The 25,492-nt window shown below is 49.8% G+C and overlaps 1 protein-coding gene across 1 annotated transcript in view; it reads right to left on the reverse strand.

The window, feature by feature from the left end:
• Window positions 1-991: 991 nt before the first annotated feature.
• The window catches only part of VWA2 (von Willebrand factor A domain containing 2), a 48,444-nt gene continuing 23,943 nt past the window's right edge, over window positions 992-25,492 (reverse strand). Inside the window, 13 exon segments of the mRNA XM_059054366.2 lie at window positions 992-1,164; window positions 1,803-1,826; window positions 1,829-1,990; window positions 1,993-2,156; window positions 2,158-2,344; window positions 3,402-3,782; window positions 3,785-3,994; window positions 4,978-5,085; window positions 6,777-6,832; window positions 10,410-10,542; window positions 11,114-11,247; window positions 14,620-14,631; window positions 15,327-15,509. Of these exon segments, the coding sequence (XP_058910349.1) occupies window positions 992-1,164; window positions 1,803-1,826; window positions 1,829-1,990; window positions 1,993-2,156; window positions 2,158-2,344; window positions 3,402-3,782; window positions 3,785-3,994; window positions 4,978-5,085; window positions 6,777-6,832; window positions 10,410-10,542; window positions 11,114-11,247; window positions 14,620-14,631; window positions 15,327-15,509 (1,927 nt within the window).

Consider the following 25,492-nt stretch of genomic DNA (forward strand, 5'->3'; position numbering starts at 1 on the left):
AATCAGCTGCTACCGTGTCCCTAGGCAGCATCGTCTGCAGCTGGGCCCTCTCCTTCCCTGGGTCAGGAGGGTTCTGGACAGGGCTGAAGGCAGACACGCAAAGGACCCCACAAGACAGGATGCTCCGCTGAGGGCAGGCCCCCTTGGTAGCAGCTGGGAGGGAGGCAGCTGCTGCCCTGCAGGCTCTCGGCTGGGGCCACGTGCCTTGGGGGCGTCTCCTCTCAAGGGCCCTGGGAAAGAAGTGAACTTTGAGGACACGAGGAGTGTCTGAGTCCTCTTCTCAACCAACTAGCGGCCTCTCGGGCCCCATCATGCCTTGCTCTTACTCCGTAAGCCAAGGAAGAGGTGCCCCTCACATCACGCCTGGTATCAGGAAGCCCACCTCTACCAGTGCCTGAAAACCCAGGGCTCCAATGGGAATCATCCTCTGGCTGCCGCTGCTGTTCTAACTTTAAATTCATGAACAGCGGCCACAGGTGGGCCAGAGTGCTACCCAACAATCATTCTCTACGTCCTTACTCTGGTCCCCTTCTCTCCTAGACAGTTACTAGTTCTCTTCCCTCCTCAACCTCCATGTGTCCCCATCCCTCACTCTCAGCTGAGCAAACAAACGCCTGGAACTCCCACCGACTTCCACCGCCACATCTACCCACCCACCTGTACCCGTGCCCACATCCTCTGCCTGCCTCCCAGTTACTCTGCGTCCACTTGCTTCTCCCGTCCAGTCAATTTTCATCCATCAGGGTGTGCTCAGCACCACCTAACACACTACGTGCTGTACTTATTTGCTGTCTCCCTCACTAGAATGGAAGCTCCACGAGTGCAGAGATTCTCTCTGTCCTGCTTCCTGCTCTGTTTCCCGCACCTAGAATGGCACCTGGGATGTAGGAGGCACCCACTGAATGTTTCCTGCATGAACGAACAAATGATTCATTCCTTCCACTGATGCCCTAGAGCCTCCTTTGGCTGTGGCCCTGGGGCTCAGGAGGACTCAGAACAGCACCCCAGCTCCCAAGTGCACGCAGGCGCCCCACTCACGGCTCTCGCAGTGCGGGCCCTCCTGGCCATCCCGGCACTTGCAGCGGTAGCTCCCGTTGTGCAGGATACAGGTGCCCTCGCTCATGCATGGGCTGGGTGTGCAGAGGTTAACTGGCCGCTTGGCTTCTGCAAGGGAGCACGTGCCAGCAGACCCAGCCTGGGCTGGCCCCAAAGACCCCGCTCTAAGGAAGCCCAGTACAGAGGCGAGGCCACCGGAGCAGTCTTACACATCTTAGTGGCTCCATGGGCCTTTGAGCCACAGGTTAGTTGGGCCCCATACTGCATGGCCGGTCAAAGACCCGACTTCCACCCAGCTTTCCTACACGTGTACAGAGACTCCCTCTCTTGGACGGGCTGTGCACACAGCAGTGCTTATTGTTATTATTATGGCCACATACTTTTTAAAAAGTGGAAAAGATGTCACTGGCAAAAGGAAGGCTTAGAGTCAGGCTGTCCTGGCTGTGTCTGCTCCTACCAAGGTCAGTGCCAGCCCGGGGTCCTATGGGTATTCTAGTGACATCTTCTTTTTAAGTGGGGTGCATACATTCTCAAGTTTGGGAAGAGGTGCCTGTGTTAAATTATTTGCACCTTAAATGTCAGGTGAGTGACATTCGTGTGAGTGTGGCACTTAGCATAAAGCCCGGCATGTGGAAAGTGCCCGGCAGTTGGGAGGAGTTGCTGTCCCTGTAATGATGTACATGAAGGCTCGGGCTGAGGTCCTCCCTTGGAGGCGGCCCCGAGGGTGTGGATCGCCCCCCACTCACCTCTGCATATCCACTTGATGAGCTCTCCTGGTGGTGCCTCAAGTCTGCGTAGGCTGCCACGTGGATCAGGGAGTCCTGGGGACCTGTGAGCCTCTGCAGTGCCTCCCTCAGGACGGGCCCCATGCCCATCACCAAGACAGAGACGCCGTTGTCCCTCAGCTTCTGGGCAGGGACGGCCACGTCCTCTGTCCCCTCCCACCTATGACCACCACCGCAGCCTTGGGGACACCAGGCCGGGCGCCCCTCCGGACCGTCATCACCTTGTCATAGATGTGCAGCAAGGCCGTGCCTGCTGAGCCCACCCCACCCAGGTAGGGGGCCTGGCTCCTGGCCTGCAGCACTGCAGCACCAGGGGTCCAGTCCAAAGGCTGTCTGGACCTGGCCGCCATACACCACCAGGCCAATCTGTGTCACGTCAGGGTTCACGTCAAACCGGAGGGCACAGCTTCTCACGAAGCTCTGTATCTGGGCGAAGTCCTCGGGCCGCACAGAGGCCGAGGCGTCCAACATGAAGACCAGGTCCAGCGACTGGGCCTAGCAGCCTGCAGAACAAGCAGAGTGGACCTCAGGGGGCAGCAAAGTGAGGACTGCTCTGGGGTGAGCAGAGCCCCGGTCTGCTGTCTGCCCACTGCAGTATCCGTCCTCCGCCCTCTCCTAGGATGGTAGCAGGACACGTGACTACTCAGCTAGCCCACATTCCTAGCCTCCCTGGCAGCCGGGTGTGGCCCCATGACAAGTTCTATATAATGGGTTGTGATTGCAAGTAATTGTGCAATTTCCAAGTTATGTCCTCAAAAGGAAGCCGCTTGCCTTCCACTTCCCCTCTGCCCTCTTCCTGCTGTCTGAGAAACAGTGACCCTGGAGTCAGAGGTGGAACCACAAGATAGCCGAGCCACCCTGCTGGCCCTGGCCGCTCACCTCTGAACTGTTATGTGAGAGGAATAAACGTCTACTGTGCGTAAGCCATTGAGCTCCGGGGCCTCATCTATGCCATTACGGAGTGCCCTCCACGTGCCATGCACTGTATACAAGGCACTAATTATACCACGTGGACAAAACTGCCAATGCCGGTCCTTGATCGGCTGACAAACATGAAACTAACAAAGAATTACAAACTACGTGAGCAGCCATGGAGGAAAGGAGCAGGGTGCTGTGAGAGGGACCAGCAGGGGCGACATGGGTGGGTAAGGATGGGGTCAGGGCTCCTCTGAGGAGCGACATTTCAGCTAAAGACTGAAGATTCAGAACTCCTTCTTAACAACAATAGTAAATAACAATTACTGATAAATAGCAATACCTACAATTCTGAGCGTACACTCCGAGCTTACTGTGTACTAGTGTGTATGTTGTTTGCCTTACTTAGTCCTCACAAAAGCCCCTCTGGAGGTACTATTATTAGTCCAATTTTACTGACCAGTAAACTGAGAAGTTACTCATCACAAGGCTAGCATACAGAAGAGTCGGGCTGTGCTTGTGGCCCCCAGTACAGGCCCTGGTTAAGTCGCTACCAAAGGGAGAAAGGGCCTGCCACTGGCCGGCCGGCCCCCGGGTCGGGCGAGGCTGGCCCGCAGCTGGCGCCGGTGCAGGACTGGTCCTTACCTGGGCGCTGCTGGTTGCACAGCTTTCCCCGCAGCTTCGGGATTTGACCGCACAGGTCCTGCGGGCCACCGTAGATCATGACGCGCTCCAGGATGACGCGCTCCAGGCTGCCCGTGACCTCCTCCAGCTCCGCCCGCACGGCCTCGCTGCCCATGCCCAGCAGGAGCAGCTCCCGGGCCCTGGCGAAACGCACCGGACCGGCCACCTGGTCCTGAGAGCGCGCCTCGGTCATCAGGACCACGGCCCTGCGGGGCCGGTCCAGGCCCGTTCCGGCGGCACTCCCGAAGCCGCGCTCTGCCGCCTGCCGCAGGGTCTGGCCTGTCAGGGTGGCGCCGCCACCGCCACCGAAGGGCAGGTCGTCGAAGCTCCTGACCAGGTTCGCACATCCTGATACGCGCCCACGGGCATGGCCATGCCCAGCTCCGCGCTGTAGCGGGCCACGCCCATGCGGGCCTGGGAGCCCTCGCCCAGCGCCGCCGGCACGAACCGCTTCACGGAGGCCTTGGCCCGCAGGAAGCCCTCCGGGGTGGCAGCCGGCGAGCGGGCCAGCAGGAAGACGACGTCGGCTCTGCACTCCAGGCTCAGCTTCGGGGCTGCCAGGATCACAGCGGCCAGCACGCAGACCACAGTCCCACCCGGGACCCCCAACCGCCACGTGGGGCCAGAGCCGCCTCCCTCCCAGGAGGGAGATGGGACACTGACACAGAGGCTTCAGGGCCTAGTGACCAGTGCAGGTCACAGGGTTAGACACGGCCGGACACAGAGCTCCCTGGCTCCCACCAAGTGTCTCCATCTCACGACCCTTTCAAAAGAAAAATGGAATCTATAGCTTTTTCCCGTTATGGTTAGTGCTTCTCGTGTCCTGTTGGAGAAATCTCTGTCTACCCCAAGATCAGGAAGATATACGCTCCTATGTTTTCTTCCAGAAGCTTCACAACTTTGCCTTTTACATTTCAATCTGTGCTCCATCTGGACTTGATTTTTTGTGTAGCTTGTGAGGTAGGGAGGCAACATATATATATTTTTCCCATATAAGTCTCCAACTGGCCCAGCACTACAGTTTTTAAAAAGTGACTATTTAACAAGTCCCGTCCTATGTGTCAAGCATTGTGCTAAGAATCTTATTTCAAACTCCCATAACCGTAGCCCCCTACGGTAAAGCCAGTTATAATATCTTCATTTCACCGTTTTAAAACCAAAAGGGGTTGAAGCTTCTCACTCCTCCTCTTCTTGGAAGAGGGGAGAAGAGACTCAGCCCAGAACCAGGACCCAGTTCGGCCAGCTCCAGCCTGCAGCTGGGCTCCGCGATGCTCACAGATCAAACAGCAGGCATTCTAAAGCTAAGAAGCCAGGAGCCATGTCCTACACCCAGAGCTCCACCACCTGAGTTACTTCTTCATGGAACCCTCAGTGTATCATTTGACACATCAGATCAGTGGTGTACTTGAAAAGCTAGGTGGCCCTAACTCCAGGGCCAGTTCCTACCTAGTAGCTAGAATGATGGCAGGTGAGAGGCAGGAGCCCCGGCTCACTGCTCCCCAACAGTCAGAGTCTGGGAAGTCCTGTGCACACGTACCGCAGTCAGCCTCCCCTCCAAAGGCTGGTGGGCAGAGGCAGTGGTACCTGTCCAGTCCTTCTGGAACACACGTGCCTCCATTCTGGCAGGGCTGCGAGTCACAGGAGCCTGTCAGAGAGATGCCTGTTAACAGCCTGGCACATCAGCCCAGAGATGTGAAGGGGTTCGGCTACCCTGCCCCACCAGGGCCCAGCCCCTTCCTTTCCCCAGATGCAATAGGAAATTAGTCTCAACACCTGTAGCAAAGAGGAAAAGGAAAGTACATGAGGTACGTAAGGTGGGGTTAGGGTGTAGGTGGTAACAGACACTCAATGGTGGGCTCAGTAAGGCCCCGTGTGAATTACAGGCTCACTTGGGGACCTGCCAATGGGATCTGGCTCCTGGCTCTGATACTGGGAACACGTGTTATGGACTGAATTTCTCCCCCCCGCCACCTCCAAATTTATATGTAGGAGTCCAAACCCCTGATACTGGGAACACGTGTTATGGACTGAATTTCTCCCCCCCCCCCGCCACCTCCAAATTTATATGTAGGAGTCCAAACCCCCAATACCTTAAAATTGTTAATCTACTACTCGGTGGTCACATGATTGTAATTAAGGTAAGCACTTCTGGAAGGTAGGAATTACCGAGGGTAACTCTGGACTCCTAGGCCAGCAGTTCTGTCAGTTGGAGTTTCATGCAAACAACTGAGGGCTCATTAACAGCACCAACAGTGGCCTTTAACTGTGCAGCTATTATGGGCCAGGTATTGTGCTAAGCTCTACACATGTATGATCTCACTTCACTGATACAACTGGATGAAGCAGGTACTGTGAACTGCCACGTCACAGATGAGGAAGCTGAAACTTGACGAACAAAAGTCACGTGCTGAAAGTCAGCTACTTGGAAAGTGGCAGAGCTGGGACTCAAACACAGGTCACTCTGGTTCCCAAACCATAAGTCCCTGAGCTTTCATTTCTGAGCAGAAATAACCCCACTTTCAGTTCCTCCCATGTGTCAGAGACCAGCCAAGTTGGAACTTTAAAATAAGATGCCCGAAGAATCACCTAACCCCAGGCAGGAAGCACCATCCCGCCTGCACACAAAGCCCCTGGCTCTGCTTTCGAGGGACGGACTCCCGACGTCATCAGGAGTAGCATATCTACACAAACACCGATGCCAAGATACTTCAGTGTGATTTCTGTGCTCCTGGGTCAGTGAGATGCACTAGACCCCGGGGTGAGGGGGGTGAGGAGAGTGAGGGCCCGTTGGGAAGCCAGGCTGCATGATCTTAATGGTATTGAAAAGTCCTCCTGTTTGCTTGGGCCTTTGTAGCTGATGAAGCACTTTGGTGGACATCACCTACTGAATCTTCCCTAGGATCCCTTGTATGGTAGCCCCTATCATCCAGAGCAGGGAAATGGGGAGTCCAGACGTGGGGCAAACATTACCCCCATTTTACAGAGGAGGAAAGTGAGGCTCAGGTACCTTGCCCTGAGTTTGGTGCTAGACGTGAGGCTTTCTGTCTGCACAACTGGGGCTCAGTGCACGCCCTGCTCTGCCTCTTGTCAATGCAAGGGGCCCTGGTTAAGGAAGTAATTCCAAAGCCTTCACTCCCTTTCTCAGTGAAAATATACCACTGACCAAGGAGGCATGAGTATGGCATGAGCATGTTTCTCTGCCTCTGAAATGCCTGTCCCCGTGCCCTGGAGCTCAGTCCAACCCCACCTGCTGCCCCAGGAGCATAAATGCCCCTTTGGGAGCCAGCCTAGTCCCAGGGCCAGAAAGAAGAGGAGAATCCAAGAGGCAGACTGTACCTGGGTGGGTGGTCCTGTAGCAAGTGGCAGGGTGGGTTAAGAACACTCTCTTCCAGCTACAACCCAAGGAAACAAATGGTAGAGATCAAAGTTTTAACAGGAGAGGGCATTCAAAATACTAAAAGCTGACACAAGATGCCAATGCAGAAGCAAGTCAAGAAAGACTTGGTTCTTTTTTTTTTTCTGATTCTACCCAACTTTTGTCTGCACATAGAGTAGGAAATGTTTCAAACTACTCAATTTTTTAAAAAAAGATAATGGAAGCTGGCTATCATGTCAGAAATTATAGAGATTTCTGTGTTCAATACTCTGAACTACGGCAACAGCTTTCTATTACGAGTTACTTTCTGGGGCCAGCACAATGAGTGGCGGGTGGCAAATACTGGGATTAGGCGACTGGATTCTGGTTACGTAACCCCAGGCAAGTTACCTTCTTTCTCTGGTCTTCCGTTTCCTCTTCTATATAGCAACTCTGTCGTTTTCAACTGTGTTCCTCAGAGCCTCAGTGGAGAGGGAAGGGGACTGTCCAGGGCTCCCCCAGTGCCCCAGACCCACGCCCCCCACCCCAAATGTGCTTTCTCTGGTCTGCATAACAAGTGTCCCTACGACGCTCTGTAGCTCAGGAGGATTTGCAAACCACTGGCTGGTCTCACTGACCTCTGAGGTCGGTCTGAGTGACAGCCTTCTGGGACAACACAAGGGCCACCATTCCTGTGCTGGCTTCCATGCCCCAGCCATCCCCATCGTTACTTCAAGTCCTCGGCTACTTGAAGAGACAGCAGTCTCCTCTTCCAGATGGAGAAATGGGTTCAGGGCTGAATTAAGTTGCCCAAAGTCACACGGTTACCAGAACACAGCAGAGCTGGGATCCGAACTCCACCTCCCACTCCAAAGCCCATGCATCCTTCCCTCTGGGCCTCGCCCCATGGCTCTCCTGAGTCTGTGGGGCGATGGGCCGACCACAGAGGAGTGGGTCCCCGTCCCTCGGGCAGAAAGCCCTCCTCTTGGCTGGCGGCAGCTCCACGGATGGCCTCATCTAAGGAGATTCTCCTGGGGCCTTCGCGACAAAGTTCTCTAAAACTTGCCAAAGAGCACTTCTCCCGGTGAGATCCCACCCGGGGCTGCTCACCTGGGGGGCAGGCTAATTGGGCTCACCTCTAGGGCGGGGGCTTTCCTGAGGCAAAACATCCGCTTGGGATAAAAGCCAAGTCAACTACGAACTCAAGGGGTTGCTGAAATCAAAACTGTGCCAAGCTGCCAGCTCATTAAAGAGAACTCTTCTCCCCTTCCATGTCTACTCCTCGTGACCTCGTAAAACCACACGTCCTAGCCCAGAAAGCTCCACGGGCCCTGCCCTCCCTACCCAGGCCTACAGGAGCCAGCGTTGTTGAGCAGACACTATCCATAGGGCTTCGCCTGGGCCTGTACTCAGGTAGTCCCCCACCTCCCTCAGGTCTGGTCCCTGCCCACTCTAATTAAAACTGCAACCCTACCCTCTACTTACCCGACCCTGTCCCACCCCACATCCTTTCCCCTATTGCACTTACCACCACCTAATAGTTCATTTAGGTGTTCGCTTTGTTCACTGCTGCCGCTTGCTCATGAGAGCAGGTTTGTTTCCAAGGACCTGGGGCAGTGCTGGGAACTTAGGAGAGCCTCGGTGAGTATTTCTTGAATGAGGGGATTGATGAAAAGCCTACTATATGCATTATTCTAAGAGCCTGCAATGCCAGTGCATTCTACGAATTACCTCGCCGCCTGCAACGCCAGTGCATTCTACGAATTACCTCGCCGCCTGCAACGCCAGTGCATTCTACGAATTACCTCGCCGCCTGCAACGCCAGTGCATTCTACGAATTACCTCGCCGCCTGCAACGCCAGTGCATTCTACGAATTACCTCGCCGCCTGCAACGCCAGTGCATTCTACGAATTACCTCGCCGCCTGCAACGCCAGTGCATTCTACGAATTACCTCGCTGCGTGCTCCTGGCAATCCTCTGGGGGCAGGTCCTGTTATCACCCCCTTGCTGAATGTAGAAACAGACAGCGGGAGGTTCCCAGCTCACTAGTGATGCCCCCCGAGTCTGAGCACATAGCCATGAAGTGTACTCTACCCACCAGCCTCTCCCAGGGCTCCCGGCTCTGGATGCCTCTGTCCACTGCTACCCGGTTCCCACATCTTTCGAGACTGCTCAAGCAACCCCTCCTCCATGACGTGTGGGGAGGAGAGGCCCCATCCCAGCACTTGGGAGGCTCTCTCTGGACCACGAGCTTCTCGGGGCCGTGACTGTGCCTGCCTCCTCGCTGGACCCTGCCTGGCTCAGTGAGTACTTAAACACGTTCACCAGGGAATGAAGAACTACCTCCTTTCACTCGAAAGTGCAGGTTCAGAAGAGAGCCTCTAGTGGCCTCTGACATGGCACGAGGCCCCACCTCCTCTGATCCACATGGGGGGCACCGCCCTTCCCTGCCGAGATGGCGTTTGGACCCTGCATGGACCCAACACGGCCCTCACAGCTTCTCAGCCGCTCCATCTCACTGCTGCGCGCCCGCTCTGATCTCATCGCTGAGGCCGGGCCGAGGGGCCAAGGTGCGGCTGGTTCAAACACTAACCTGGCCCTCCAGAAAGGACTAGAGGGCGAGATCAGGAGCTGCTGACCAGGTGCCATACTGAAGGTGGTCCGGATAAAGGGGGATGATCTGGGCGTCTGCGGGGCAGTGGCTGAGAGCTGGGCGGCGGGTGCTCTTTTTTTTTTTTTTTTTTTTTTTTTTTTTTTTGCGGTACACGGGCCTCTCACCATTGTGGCCTCTCCCGTTGCGGAGCACAGGCTCCGGACGCGCAGGCTCAGCGGCCATGGCTCACGGGCCCAGCCGCTCCGCGGCATGTGGGATCCTCCCGGACCGGGGCACGAACCCGTGTCCCCTGCATTGTCAGGCGGATTCTCAAGCACTGCGCCACCAGGGAAGCCCCGGCAGGTGGTCTTGAATGCCTGAGCTCCGGTCCTAAAGAATCCAGCATTCTTCACGGCCTCCACAACCGGAATTCATCTAAGCATCTTAAGCCTCTTGCCTTGCTCAGCCCCCATACATATGGAAACTGGTAATCAGAGGGACCACTATCCCAAGTCCAGACCACTGCCCTGGCAGACCAGCTTTTGGCTGATCTACCAGCCTTCAGAATGGCTGTGACCCAGGCCCTGGGCTCCTGGGCGGTGTGTCTTAAAAGACTCTGACACTGGGCTTCCCTGGTGGCGCAGTGGTTGAGAATCCGCCTGCCGATGCAGGGGACACGGGTTCGTGCCCCGGTCTGGGAAGATCCCACATGCCGCGGAGCAACTAAGCCCGTGAGCCATGGCCGCTGCGCCTGCGCGTCCGGAGCCTGTGCTCCGCAACGGGAGAGGCCACAACAGTGAGAGGCCCGCGTACCACAAAAAAAAAAAAAAAAACCTCTGACACTGAGTAGCTGTGCCCCTGCAGCTCCGTCCCTGCTTCCCTCCCAGGTCTCCTCCGATCCCTGGCACACACTCCACAGCCAAGGCCCCGGAGAGCCGTTCTCCCTGCAGCCCATGAGCACTTGGCCATCCCTGCCCGGGCCCTGCCCGCAGGCTCTGACCCCACACCTTGTGGACAAACCTGGGAAAGGGACAGAGCGCAGCCAGCACGGCCTTGGTCCCCCGAGATCCCCTCCAGCACGGGGCCTGGCCGGCAGGCTGCCTGGCCATCTCTAGCGTCTTGCGCTCACAGGGGTGAGGCTGGACCTTGCAGTCTGTGTCCACCGTGCATAGCCGAGGCGGGGAAGCCAGGGTTACGCCTCCTTCCTCCACCCGTGGGCCCACCACCCTCAACCCTGGCTCTTTCCCGGCAGAGTGCACGGGGGAGGGGCAGCCAGTCTCCGAGCATCTCCTCTGAGCAAGCCCCGCCCCACACCGCTCGTCCATCCTGTGCACACGTGTACCTTTTTTTTTTTTTTTTTACAACGTACTTCACTCCAGCTCCTGGATGGAGCCTGACAAAGATTACCGGGAATACAGGGATCTCACCCCCAGATGAGGCCTCCCTGTGCTGACAGCAGGAGAGGGGACCCCTCCGGATCTGAGCCTCTCTACCCCATGCGACAAGTTTGGAATTCCCAGCCTAGAACCCCACAGGGCCTGACACAGGGTGGTAGAACAGAGCAGAGTGCCCTAGGGCCGAGGCTGCTGGGCTCCGTTCCTCTTCCCTCCCTCTCAGGGGGACCTCCCGAGTCCTGACCTCCGGCCTTGGGGAACCCTCCTCACCCCCATCCCGCTTGCATACAGGCGAGGCCACTTCTTCCCACACGGAAAGGACTTACTCACCCGGAGAGGCAATGGTGCAGGTGGCAGAGCTGCTGAGGGTGCTGGAGAGGCCGTGGGCGGCATCCTCCACCTGCTCGGCCATCAGCACCTGCTGCTCCCTTGGCTCACTGGCCAGCGTGCGCAGCTCCTCCCATCTGTGCCCCGAGCCCCCGGACCGAGAAGTTACAATGGCTCATCGCCCCGCACTCACCCGTCTCCTAGATGCTGGGCTCCTTGTGGACAGCCCCGCCACCCACTGATGCAGGAGCCACAGAGCTGCAACCTCATCCACCTAGGATGCAGGTAAGGTCTAGAAGTGAAGCACAGAAGGACCTCGAGGAGGCTCAGCCATGGGTCATAACGTGCACATGCTCCAGTCCACGAACTTCCTCAGAGGAGAGCCTCACACGCAAACCGTCGGCTCTTGTTTGAGACAGGGTCCTAACAGATTTAGTCGTCTGGTTTTGTAACCCATAGCTGATGAGAAAAATTTAACCAGAGGGCTTCCCTGGGGGCACAGTGGTTAAGAATCCGCCTGCCAATGCAGGGGACACGAGTTTGAGCCCCGGTCCGGGAAGATCCCACATGCCGTGGAGCAACTAAGCCCGTGCGCCACAACTACTGAGCCCGAGTGCCACAACTACTGAAGCCTGAGCGCCTAGAGCCCGTGCTCTGCAACAAGAGAAGCCACCCAATGGGAAGCCAGTGCACTGCAACAAAGAGTAGCCCCTGCTCGCCCCAACTAGAGAAAAGCCCGCACGCAGCAACGAAGACCCAACGCAGCCAAAAATGAAAAAAAAAAAATTTTAACTAGAAAGGAAATGAAGGAAAGTGGTTCTAGGTGACAGCAAGAGAAGAACAAACAGGGACAGCTAGTAACAGAAAAAAAAAAATCCTGAAGAATTATAAATAGTGGCAATAAGTACTCAGAGGCCAGCAACATGAGGCCGTGTAGAGGCAGGAGCTGGCATAGTTCGACAACCCGAGGGCACTGTTAGTGTCCAGAAGAGAAATGATGTGGGGGATGATGACCGTAGGGCATGAAGAAAGGGTTAAACGATGTTGAGAAACCTGTTTTTAAGAAGACAAGGCAGTCAGTGACACATTGAGAATCCTGCCTATCAAAAATTCCTCAAAATAGACCACAGCTTGGCAATCCGGCAAAACCTTCATGTATCTCTAAACCTCCCCATTCTCCTCTGAAGCCACAGCAACCAGACACTTTGCCCAGCACCTAGGACAGCACCTGGCACACAGAGGGCCTTCTCAGTTCCGGACTCACATTAGCACTGAGTGGGCAGCTCTGCCGGGCTGCACCCTTAGCTCTCCCGGCCCCCAAACAGACCTTTTAAAAAGCTCCCTGGGTAATTCAGATGCTCAGCCAGAGCTGAGAACCATCAGAGAAGGGGCTCAATATACACTAAAAAGGGGAAACAGTTTGAACAGGCAACAGTCTTTAATCTCACACTGCGGTGGTTCTCAGACTCTGGCGGCATCAGAATCACTGAGGGGCCAGAAAAACCACAGATTGAGGCTCCTTGCCCCAGAGTTTTGGATTCAGTGCAGTGGGGCCCGAGTGTGTGCATTTCTAGCAAGCTCCCAGGTGATGCTGATACTGCTGGTCCAAGGAACACACTTGGAGAACCACTGGCCAACAGTGAGCTGGCCTCTTACGAGGAGTGGGGAGGGGTCAGGTAGGCCTGGAAGTCCAACAGGCTTTCTCAGAGGCTTCCTGTGTCTGCGGCTCAGGCCTTCGTATCTGAGCCGTGCCCCCTCTTCTGAACAATGGCTTCTCGATTTCCCTGCACTAGGGATGCTCAAAGTATGGTCTGTGGGCCAGTGAAGAGCCCCAAACTGTTTCACCCTGATTCAGAATAAGTATAGACACCAAACATTTAGAAACTAATCGTACAGCAACTTGACAGTCATTTTATGTCTGTTGGGTCAAATAATAAATATCTGAGTTTCTATTTTGTTTTTATTTCATCTTTCTAGTAACTCATTTTTATTGTATTTTTTTAAAAAAAGTATCAGTTCATGATGGATTAGGAAGAAAAAAAAAAAAACTGGACCTTCACCACAGATGGCCTGAGAAGTGCTACTCCAGCCAGCAGCCGGAGAAGAAAGCCCCAGAACGGGCCAGTATTTCCACCCATGGGAGATTCTATCCTCAGTGACAAACCTTTGGGCAAATACTACGTGCAAGGGACTCTATTCGGCCCTATGTGGGGATGAGGGTGCGCAGGGAGCCATGAAGCAACGCCCACTCTCCTCTCTCAAGGGGTTTATACTCCTTATATCTGAGGACACAGAAAGAGCCAGCCATAAGGCAGCTTGTGTTTAATACCAATTTACTGGCAATGGTGGTAGCTGTCATCACTGTCACCAGGACACAGCACAATTGGGGCAGCCCCGTGGTACCTGCAACCTCAGTCCCCTTCTATCTTCTTCCTCTTTCTGCACCTGCTGGGCCACTCGGCACTCAGCTCCAGGTGATCTTATTTAGGCTTTAAATACCATCCTCAGTTTCAATCTCGATGCTTGTCCTTTCTCCTATGCTCCAGACTCATCTCCAACTCTCCACTCAGCTTTTCTACTCAGATGGCTAATACACATCTCAAACGTGACTTGTCTGAAACAGAATTCAATTTCCTTTGTTCCTTTCCCAGTCTTTCTCTTCTCAGTAAATAGCACCACCATTCACACTGGAGCTCAGGCCCAAATCTTTGATTCTTCTCTCACACACCCACGTCCAATACACCAGTCACTCCATCGCTCTGCCTTCCAAACACATCCTAAATCCAGCCACTCCTCACAGCTGGGTCACAGCTGCTTCCCTACCGCAAACCATCATTATCTTGCATGTAGCTGCTCCAAAGGCCTCCTAACTAGATTCCCCACTGCCCCTATTATTGTTCTCCCTCTGCCTCACTCACCAGGCTATTCTCTACCTTGCAGTCAGTGTGATTTTCTAAAAATGTAAGCCAATTCCTGTAATTTTCCTGCTCAAATCCCTCACCCCAAAGACTTCCCAGACTACTCATTACAAACTTTAGTCTCTACAATAACCCACAAAAGCTCTAGACCTAACTCCTGCCCACCTCTTCTACCTTATTTCTTATAATTCACCCCTTGCTTGCTGGGCTCCAGCCACTCCTGGCTGTCTCACTGTTTCTATCACACACTGAGCTAGCTACTGCCGCAGGGCCTTTGCACTTTCCATCTGCCTGCCTTGCCTGCTCTTTTCCCTGTTATTTGGACAGCTTGTTCCTCACTCAAGTTTCTGCTCAAAAACCAACTCTTCAAAGGAGCCTTGCCAGACCCCCTATCTAAAATAGCTGTCCTCTCTACTCCCATCACTCTGTAACCTCTTCCCTACTTTATTTTTCTCCTTTGAATTTTATTTCCACCTTAAACTGTTACTTATTTATTCACTCACTTTTTTTTTTTTTAATCTAGTTCCTTTCCTAGAACAGAAGCTCCATCAGGGCAGGGACTTTGTATTGTCGTCTGTGCATCCTGAGAACCTAGAATAGCGTCTGGCACGAGGAAGACAACCTATATTTATTGATTGAGAGAATAAATAATGTACAGTTGGTCCTCTACATCTGTGGGTTCCACATCCATGGATATGGGTGGCCAGCTAAGGGACTTAAGCATCCATGGGTTTTGGTATCCACAGGGGTCCTAGAACCAACCCCCTGCAGATACCAAGGAACAACTATACTAAAATTAATAAAGAAATTTCTATGTATAGGCACAGTGCCCCGACCAGAGTCATTTCACTTGATACCCACAAATGACAACAGCCCCACTGAGGTCACCTCCATTTTCAGGGTTGAGAGCATTGAGGGACTTTGCCCCCTTCTCCTCTAGGAAGGCATATTCCTGCATCTGGCTCCTGACTCCTGTTTACCCCGAGGGACCCTGACCCACCCTGTGCAGTTGGACAAGTCCATGAATTTCCATTTCTGCCCAGATAAATTGGAGTCAAGTTTCTGACACTTGAAATCAAGTGTTCAGACTAAATTAAAGACGACACAGACTCTCAGGCTTCCAGAAACTTGGCGGTCCCCTTGTGCCAGCAACAGTACAGCAAAGTGAGGAAAAAAAGGATCCAGGAAGGATCAGGATGGTTTTCCCAGCTCCCCTCTCTTCCCATGGCTGTGATGTCTCCAGGCTGACCCAGAGGGTTGACCCCGCGTGACCAAGTCTCTTACCCTGGGAAGCAGACCCCCCACAGCAAACACAGGTGACGCCCCTTTGCTTCAGCTGCTCGGCTGGCAGGGCCACATGCCCTTGGGACCTCCCGTCGGTGACAATGATGAGGACCTGGGGCACAGAGGCATTTCTGCCCCCAGGGAATCCTTTATGCAGAAGGTGTTTCAGAGCAAGGCCCGTCTCTGTACGTCCTCCTCTGAGCTCACCCAGAAGGAAAAAAAGAAGAAAGAGTCAGCGGTCCAGAGGTGAAGTTTGGAATGAGAGCCTAAAACGATGGCCACCTTCTTCCAGCAGAGGCTCAAAGGGACAATTCCAGCATGAGATACGCACTCTCTCACCATCTAAACCACAAGAATGATGAAGAGAAATGAACTTTTCCCCTGGACTTAATACTCCCCCCTACACATCTCTGTTATGTAACAATGACATTCTTTATGTATGTGTTTGCTGTCTGTCCCCATCGTGGGGACAATTCTCATTTGTCTAACACCCACCTCCCATCTCCCCATCCCCATCCCATTCCCTTCTTGTTACAGCTCAACATATCCTTGGGGTGGGAAAGCAGATAAATGAGCTTCCTAAGAATTTATGAGTGTGAAGGACGGGGCTCTGATGCAAGGGTCTGATGAGGCCTCTCTGTCCCACTTCCAAGTTCAGGGTTGGGTGCTGGAAGGCTGAACCGTTTGACTGCTTTCAGATCAGGGCAGGTTACGGTGGTCCCATCTCATCAGGATGCTAAGGTTCTCTAATCCTCACAGCCTAGTTATAGGGACTGTCGACTGAGCTTGGAATCCCAGCGCAGAATCCCTACTAAAACTCACCACAGGAGGCTCGTGCAAACGTCCTCACAGGGTGGACTGCCGGCTCTGTCAACTGGGAAGAAAATAAAGACTCACTACAAGATTTTGGGCAAAACCTTTCAGTGGATGGTAATAGATGAGGAATCCCCTGCTCAGAGACCAGTAATACTAACTTAATATTTACTGTGCACTTACCACATGCCAGGCACCACTGTGCTGAGTGTGTGTGTGTGTGTGTGTGTGTGTGTGTGTGTGTGTGTGTGTGTAAAGTTGCTTGGCTCATATAATTCTCACCACAGCTCTGAGACAGGGGAGTTCAGAGAAGAGAAGGGCCTTAGCTAAGGTGACATAGCTCATGGGTGGTGGAGGTAGGACTTGAACCCTCCACTTCCAGAGCCCAAGTTGTTAACCATCAGGCTACACAGCCTGCCTCTCCCCAGCTAGTGGAGGTCAGAATTGCAGTTGAAACCCAGTCCAGCTAATTCCAAAGCCAATGGTCATTCCTCTGCAGACTTGGGCCTAATGGGCATGGAAAATGGGCGCCCGTTCATTTACGTACTGTCTAAGCAGAGAACACGCGGCCGGCAAAGCTTTAAAATATTTACTCTATGGCTCTTTGCTGAAAAGGTTTGCTGACCCCTACTCTATGCTGTTCTAAATGGTTTCAAAACACTTTTCACCAAAAGCCAGGAGCGCCCTGTACCTTCCCCCTGGCAGGGCTCCCCACAAGCCTCTGGCTGTGGCCCTGCATCCTTAACTTCTCAGCCAGACTTCGCTTTCTCTCCTCAAAACACCCCCGCACTCCTCGCCCATCTAATCATCACTTCTTTCCATATGGAGTCAAAGCTTCAGGACCAGGAACAAAAGCACTTGTTCTCCGCAACTCTGTTCTTGTTTCTCATACAGGTCTACCCTCGGCCCCTCCAGAGCTAACCTTTGTTTTCCCTTTTCAATCCAGATTTTCTGAGTGGGTCTGGGCCCCCCTCTTCGTGGCTACCAGCCTGTGGCTAGAGAGAAATTAAATTACAAGGCCGTGAGGGCCCAGACTATAACACCACGGACCTCTGGGGTGTCCACTTCCACATCGCTTAGCGCACAAATGCCCGTGCCAGCCACCCTCTCCACCTCTGCACCTGACCTGCTGGCTTCTGACCGACCGAGTGCAGGTGAGATTCCTAACAGCATGTGAACCCCGGGAAATGAGAAGAAACCCTGCTACCTCCACTTTTCTTATTCCGTGGAGTGTTTCTCACAGAGTCTGTTCTGAGCTCAGCGTCTAGCTCCAGACAGGAAGGTCTGAGGCCAGAATCTAAGGTTTTTCTAATTTCTCTCCCACGCGACTAAACTAGGTAGAAAGTGAAGGTTCACAGGTGGACTGCTGTTTATGATAGAAACGCGTGGACTGATTAAAGAACAAGGGCGCAGATACTAGTCCCGTGAGATACTGGCCAGCTAAACTCGGCAACGTTACTTGGCCTGAGACTCCTGTTAAACCTGCTAAAGTAGAAAAAGTAACAGTATTGTTTGAGGATTAAACGCTGTATCCAGTGCCTGCTAGTACCTAGTAAGCACTCCATCAGCGGTCATTATAATGAACTACCTAGCAGCCACTTCTAAGAAGTTTACCTTTTGAGTTAGTCTCAAATTCTAGTCAGTGTGAAAGTCCCTTAGGAGATTTACTAATGTGGATTTTCAGATTCCATCCTCCCAGAGTCCAAATTGGTGGGTGTGTGACCAGGCCTGAGAATCTACCAATACATTTTAGACCCGCCTCCCCTTTCCCATCCCCAGGGATTCTGATGCAGGTAGTGCATGGAATAGGCTTTGAAAAATAATTCATAAGAACACTCACTGTAGGTACAGGGATGTTGATTACAGGAGTTTTGTTGTTGTTGGTTTCAGCAACGGACAAAAATCCTGGAATCCAGCTAAATGTGTCCTTTTAGGGGTCTGATTTACTATATTGTAAGAGCTCAATTCATTGATTACATAACCATTAAAAAGGATCAACATGGGGCTTCCCTGGTGGCGCAGTGGAGAGTCTGTCTGCCGATGCAGGGGACACGGGTTCGTGCCCCGGTCCGGGAAGATCCCACATGCCGCGGAGCGGCTGGGCCCGTGAGCCATGGCCGCTGAGCCTGAGCGTCCAGCGCCTGTGCTCCGCAATGGGAGAGGCCACAACAGTGAGAGGCCCGCGTACCACAAAAAAAAAAAAAAAAAAAGGATCAACATGAAAAATAATGCAGCTTTATGCAAAAATACACACCAAATAATATTAAGTAAAAAAAAAAGAACAAAGTGCTTTGTAATTTTAACTGTTCTAAAAACTATGTTTAAATGTTAATGCAGCTTGAAAGAGGCCAGAGCTTTGTGCTAAAGAAAGGGGTGATTGCTATTTCTGCAGAGCTACTCAAACACAGTACAACTTTGATAAAGCTACAGATGGGGTCCAAAAAAAAAAAAAATTCAATCACAGAAAACTCAGAGTCATGTTATGTGAAATTAATCAGATGATGGAACAGACGTGCACAGCCCTCTGGCCAGACTTCTAGGCATTCGGAAGCCAACTGCTGGCCGTGTTTTATCTGATTTTAGGTTACCATGGGGTACAACACTGTAAGGTTTGATTGTAGTATTTTTTAAACTTATTACAAAGTAGCAATAAGGTGACTGTCACAGTGTCTTCTTAGTCATTTCAAAACATGCTTTTAGGGGACTGCATTGATCTGGAAAGGCAAGTGTTCTGGGTTTTGGGGAGAGCTGTGCTCGTCAGTTGAGGATTTAAAACTCCACTGAAGAAAAAGGGTAAAGAACCCTGGGCAGGTCATCACTCCCATTCGGCCAACATTCCTCTGTTCTGATTAGTAAGAGTGTCTTAACGTTCAATGTCCTCAATGACCCTGCAACCGTGGCCAAAAAACCAGTTAACTGCCTCCTTTTCTTGTTTGTTGCCTTACAGCCATCCTGGGATACACAAATGCTAACCATTCTCATCCCCAAAAGAAGAGCGGACCTTGTTCAGACACGTAAAGAGGCACCTTTCTCCACCCCGCAGCGTCCTCATCTGGCGCATCCTCAATGCATCTCCGCATGTCATGGGTCATGAATAACAGCCCTTAGTTACAACTTTCAGCACAGATGACAAGAGGCTCAGCTAATCACTTAGGGGGCGGGGGGGGAGGGGGAGGTCGGGGAGAGGTGGGAAAGGACAGTTCCATGGGGCCTATTGGACAAGCAGTGCGACCCTGTGGTCCCGGCCAAGTCACCTGCTCCTTCTCAACCTCAGTGTCCTCTTCCATGAAATAAGGGGTTGGAAGAGGTACTGGGTGATCTCTATAAAGTACCTTTTGGTACCAAGTCACTTAAATTGGCTTAGTTTTTCACAAGAGAGCAGGGCTGAGTCATTTGGGTCAAAGTCCCCCAAACATTTTTGACTTTCAGTCCTAAATTTAAAACATTAGGTTACTTTTTCTTCTGCAAATGTTTGTGTGTATATAACGGGTACAAAAGTTTTTTTAACAATAAAATATTATATCAATAATGATATAATTCACATACCACAGAATCCACCATTTTAAAGTATAAATGTGGTTTTTAGTATAATACAGAGTTGTACAACCATCACCACTACCTAAGTCCAAACTATTTTCATCACCCCAAAAAGAAGCTTTATACCTATTAGCAGTCATATCCTGCCTCCCCACATCCCCTGGAAATGACTAATCTACTTTCTGTCTCTACAGATATGCCCATTTTAGACTATTTCATATAAATGAAATCATACAATACGTGACCTTTTATGTCTGGCTTGTTTCACTTAGCATTTTAGTTAAGCATCTTGCCTCTTGGCCATTTTGATGTCCTCTCTGGAAAAATGTCTATTTAGTTCTTCTGCCCATTTTTAAACCAGATTGTTGGTTTTTTTGTTATTGCTTGTATGAGTTCTTTATATATTTTGGATAATACCACCTTACCTGATATATGCTTTGCAGAATTTCTCTCCAGTTCTGTAGGCTGCCTTTTCATTTTGTTGTTTCTTTTGCTGTGCATAAGCTTTTGAGTTTTATGTAGTCCTATCTGTTCATTTTTGCTTTTATGAATAAATTACATTTTGTGTACCCATTCATCCATTGGATTTTTGACTATCATAAATAATACTGCTGTGAACATCATTGTACATGTTTTTGTGCAGGCATATGTCTTTGATTCTCTTGGAGTGGAATTCCTAGGACATGCGGTAACTCTATGTTTAACATGTTGAGGAACTACTGAACTGTTTTCCAAAGTTGCTGCACCACTTTACAATCCTACCAGCAGCATATGAGGGCTCCAATTTCTCCACATCTCTGTCAACACTTGTCATTGTCTGTCTTTCATTTTATCCCTCCTAGTGGGTGTGAAGTGGTATCTCATTATGGTTTTGATTTGCATTTCCTTAATGACTAATGATGTTGAGCATCTTTTCATGTACTTATTGGCCATTTATATATCCTCTCTGGAGAAAAGTCTACTTACAAGGTTTCTTATTGAGATGGTGAAAATATTCTAAAATTAGATGATGGTAGTAGTTGGATAACCCTGAAAATATGCTAAAAACCACTGAACTGTACACATTAAAGGTGTGAACTTTACAGTATTTTAATTATATCTCAATAAAGCTGCTTTAAATAAATTAGTGTGTATAACACTCCTAGGCCAGGGGGCAGTGGGAAGAGACCTTTTAAAAGTGCCGATTCTAAGTATCTCTGTCCAGAGTGATTCCGCAGGTATGGAGACAGCCAGGCACCTGCACTTTAACATACTCCGTAGGCAATTCTGACTCAGACCATCTGACCAAAGACCTCACTTTGACAAGTACTGCTCAGTGTGTCTGGGCCCAAGATACAGAAGTGAGGATGCCACTGTTCTCTACGGGAACCATTCGTGGAGGCCCCAAGGGTAGAAGGCTCCAAGGGAACATGGAAAGGTCAATGTACACTAATATCACTTTTAAAAAACATATTAACGTGCTTTTTCCTTTGAACTTTCTTGTATTTGACTTGCTGCTCATTCTGCACCCAAGGTCAGAGGAAAGGGCTGGGATAAACAACCTAAGATGAAGTCACTGGGGATGGAGGCAGTAACAAGGTGGCTGGGTAGAAGGACGTGAGCTCACCCCCTCTCACGAAAACACCAAAATTACAACTAACTGCTGAACAACCATTGACAAAAAACTGCTGGAACTTACCAAAAAAGATAACCTACATCCAAAGACAAAGAAGCCACAACAAGATGGTAGAAGGGGCACAACTGTGACAAAATCAAATCCCATACCCACTGGGTGGGCAACCCACAAACTGGAAAATAATTATATCTTAGAGGTTCTCCTGTAGGAGTGAAAGTTCTGAGCCCCATGTCAGGCTCCCCAGCCTGCAGGTCTGGCATCAGGAAGAGGAGCTCCCAGAGCATCTGGCCTTGAAGGCCAGCGGGGTTTGATCACAGGAGCTCCACAGGACTGCGGTAACAGAAACTCCACTCTTGGAGGACACATACAAGGTCTCGTGCACACCAGGACCCAGGGGAAAAAGCAGTGATCTCATAAGAGCCTGGGCCAGACCTACCTGCTGGTATCGGAGGTGGGGGTAATTACCTTAAACATAAACAGATTAAATGCTCCAAAAAAAGACACAGGCTGGCTGAAATGGATACAAAAACAAGACCCATGTATATGCTGTCTACAACAGACCCACTTAAGATCTAGGGATACATACAGGCTGAAAGTGAGTAAATGGAAAAAGGTATTCCATGCAAACGGAAATCAAAAGACAGCTAAATAAGCAATACTCAGATCAGACAAAACAGACTTTAAAATAAAGACTGTTACAAGAGATAAAGAAGGATACTACACAATGATCAAGGGATCAATCTAAGAAGAAGATATAACAATTGTAAATATATATGCACCCAACACAGGAGCACCTCAATATATAAGGCAAATACTAACAGCCATAAAAGGAGAAATCAACAGTAACACAATAATGGGGGGGGGGGCTTTAACACACCACTTTCATCAATGGACAGATCATCCAGACAGAAAATCAATAAGGAGACACGGGCCTTAAATGACACACTAGACCAGATGCACTTAACTGATATTTAGAGTATCCTGTCCAAAAGCAGCAGAACACACATTTGTTTCAAGTGCACATGGAACATTCTCCAGGACTGATCACATGCTAGGCTACAAAGTAAATCTCGGTAAATTTAAGAAAACTGGGGTTTCCCTGGTGGCGCAGTGGTTGAGAGTCCGCCTGCCGATGCAGGGGACATGGGTTCGTGCCCCGGTCCAGGAAGATCCCACATGCCGCAGAGTGGCTAGGCCCGTGAGCCATGGCTGCTGAGCCTGCGCATCCGGAGTCTGTGCTCCGCAACGGGAGAGGCCACAACAGTGAGAGGCCCGCATACCGCAAAAAAAAAAAAAAAAAAAAAAAAAAAGGAAAACTGAAATCATATCAAGCATCTTTTCCGACCACAACGCGATGAGAATAGAAATAAACTACAGGAAAAAAGCTGTAAAAAACACAAGCACGGGGCTTCCCTGGTGGCATAGTGGTTGAGAGTCTGCCTGCCGAGGCAGGGGAGACGGGTTCATGCCCCGGTCCAGGAAGATCCCACATGCCGCAAAGCGGCTAAGCCCGTGAGCCGTGGCTGCTAAGCCTGCACGTCCGGAGCCTGTGCTCCGTGATGGGAGAGGCCACAATGGTGAGAGGCCAGAGTACTGCAAAACAAAAAAAAACCACAAAAAAACCCACAAACACGTGGAGGTTAAACAATATGCTACTAAACAACCAATGGATCACTGAAGAGATCAAAGAGGAAATCCAAAAATAACTAGAGACAAATGAAAATGAAAGTATGATGATCCAAAACCTACGGGATGCAGCAAAAGCAGTTCTAAGAAGGAAGTTTATAGCAATACAATCTTACCCCAGGAAACAAGAAAAATCCCCAATAAATAACCTAACCTTACACCTAAAGCAATTAGAGAAAGAAGAAACAAAACCAAAGTCATTAGAAGGAAAGAAATCATAAAGATTAGAGCAGAAATAAATGAAATTGAGACAAAGAAAGTGATAGAAAAGATCAATGAAACTAAATGCTGGTTCCTTGAAAAGATAAGCAAAATTGATAAACCTTTAGCCAGACTCATCAAGAAAAAAAGGGAGCAGGCTCAAATCAATAAAATTAGAAATGAAGAAGTTACAACTGACACCAAAGAAATACAAAGGATCATCAGAGACTACTACAAGCAACTACGTGCCAATAAAATGGACAACCTAGAAGAAATGGAAAAATTTTATAAAGATACAATCTCCCAAGACTGAACCATGAAGAAATAAAAAATATGAACAGACCAATCACAAGTACTGAAATTGAAACTGTGATTAAAAAACGCCCAAGAAACAAAAGTCCAGGACCAAATGGCTTCACAGGTGAATTCTATCAAACATTTAGAGAAGAGTTAACACCTATCCTTCTGAAACTTTTCCAAAAAATTGCAGAGGAAGGAACACTCCCAAACTCATTCTATGAGGCCACCATCACCTTGATACCAAAACCAGACAAAGATACCACAAAAAAAGAAAATTACAGGCCAATATCACTGATGAACACAGACACAAAAATCCTCAACAAAATACTAGCAAACCGAATCCAACAATACACTAAAAGGATCATATACCATGATGCAAGGATCGTGATATATCTCAGGGATGCAAGGTATATCCCAGGGATGCAAGGATTTTTCGATATCCACAAAGCAATCACTGTGATATACCACATTAACAAACTGAAGAATAAAAACATTATGATCATCTCAACAGATGCAGAAAAAGCTTTTGACAAAATTCAATACCCATTTATGATTAAAACTCTCCAGAAAGTGGGCATAGAGGGAACTTAACTCAACATAATAAAGGCCATATATGACAAAACTACAGCCAACATCATACTCAATGGTGAAAATCTGAAAGCATTTCCTCTAAGATCAGGAACAAGACAAGGATGTCCACTCTCTCCACTTTTATTCAACATAGTTTTGGAAGTCCTAGCCATGGCAATCAGAGAAGAAGAAGAAATAAAATGAATTCAAACTGGAAAAGAAGTAAAACTGTCACCGTCTGCAGATGACATGATACTATACATAGAAAATCTTAAAAGAAAACTACTAGAGGTCATCAATAAATTCAGTAAAGTTGCAGGATACAAAATTAATACACAGAAATCTGTTGTATGTCTATACACTAACAACAAAATATCAGAAAGAGAAATTAAAGAAACAATCCCATTTATCATTGCATCAAAAAGAATAAAATACCTAGGTAAACCTACCTAAGGAGGCAAAAGACCTGTACTCCAAAAACTATATGACACTGATGAAAGAAATTGAAGCTAACACAGATGGAAATATATACCATGTTCTTGGACTGGAAGAATCGATATTGTCAAAATGACTATACTATCACAAGCATGCTACAGATTCAATGCAATCCCTGTCAAATCACCAATGGCATTTTTCACAGAACTAGAACAAAAAAAATTTTAATTTGTATGGACCCCAAACAGCCAAAGCAATCTTAAGAAACAAAAATGACACTGGAGGAATCAGGCTCCCTGACTTCAGACTATACTACAAAGCTAAAGTAATTAAAACAGTGTGATACTGGCACAAAAACAGAGATATCGATCAATGGAACCAGATAGAAAGCCCAGAAATAAACCTATCAATTAATCTATGACAAAGGAGGCAAGACTATACAATGAAGAAAATAGTCTCTTCAATAAATGGTGCTGGGAAAACTGGACAGCTACATGTAAAACAATGAAATTAGAACATCCTCTAACACCATACACAAAAATAAATTCAAAATGGATTACAGACCTAAATGTGAGGCTGGATACTATAAAACTCTTAGAGGAAAACATAGGCAGAACACCCTTGGACATGAATCGCAGCAATACCTTTTTTGAGCCATCTCCTAGAGTAATGGAAATAAAAACAAAAATAAACAAGTGGGATCTAATTAAACTCAAAAGCTTTTGTGCAGCAAAGGAAACCATAAACAAAGCGAAAATATAGCCCACAGAATGAGAGAAAATATTTGCAAATGATGCAACCAACAAGGGATTAACCTTCAAAATTTACAAAAAGCTCATGCAGCTCAATATCAGAAAAACAAACAACCCAATCAAAAAATGGACAGAAGAGGGCCTCCCTGGTGGCACAGTGGTTGAGAGTCTGCCTGCCGATGCAGGGGACACGGGTTCATGCCCCAGTCCGGGAAGATCCCACATGCCGCGGAGCGGCTGGGCCCGTGAGCCATGGCCACTGAGCCTGCGT

This window comes from Kogia breviceps, chromosome 2, assembly GCF_026419965.1.
Source record: "Kogia breviceps isolate mKogBre1 chromosome 2, mKogBre1 haplotype 1, whole genome shotgun sequence".
In the NCBI taxonomy this organism is placed as follows: Eukaryota; Metazoa; Chordata; class Mammalia; order Artiodactyla; family Physeteridae; genus Kogia; species Kogia breviceps.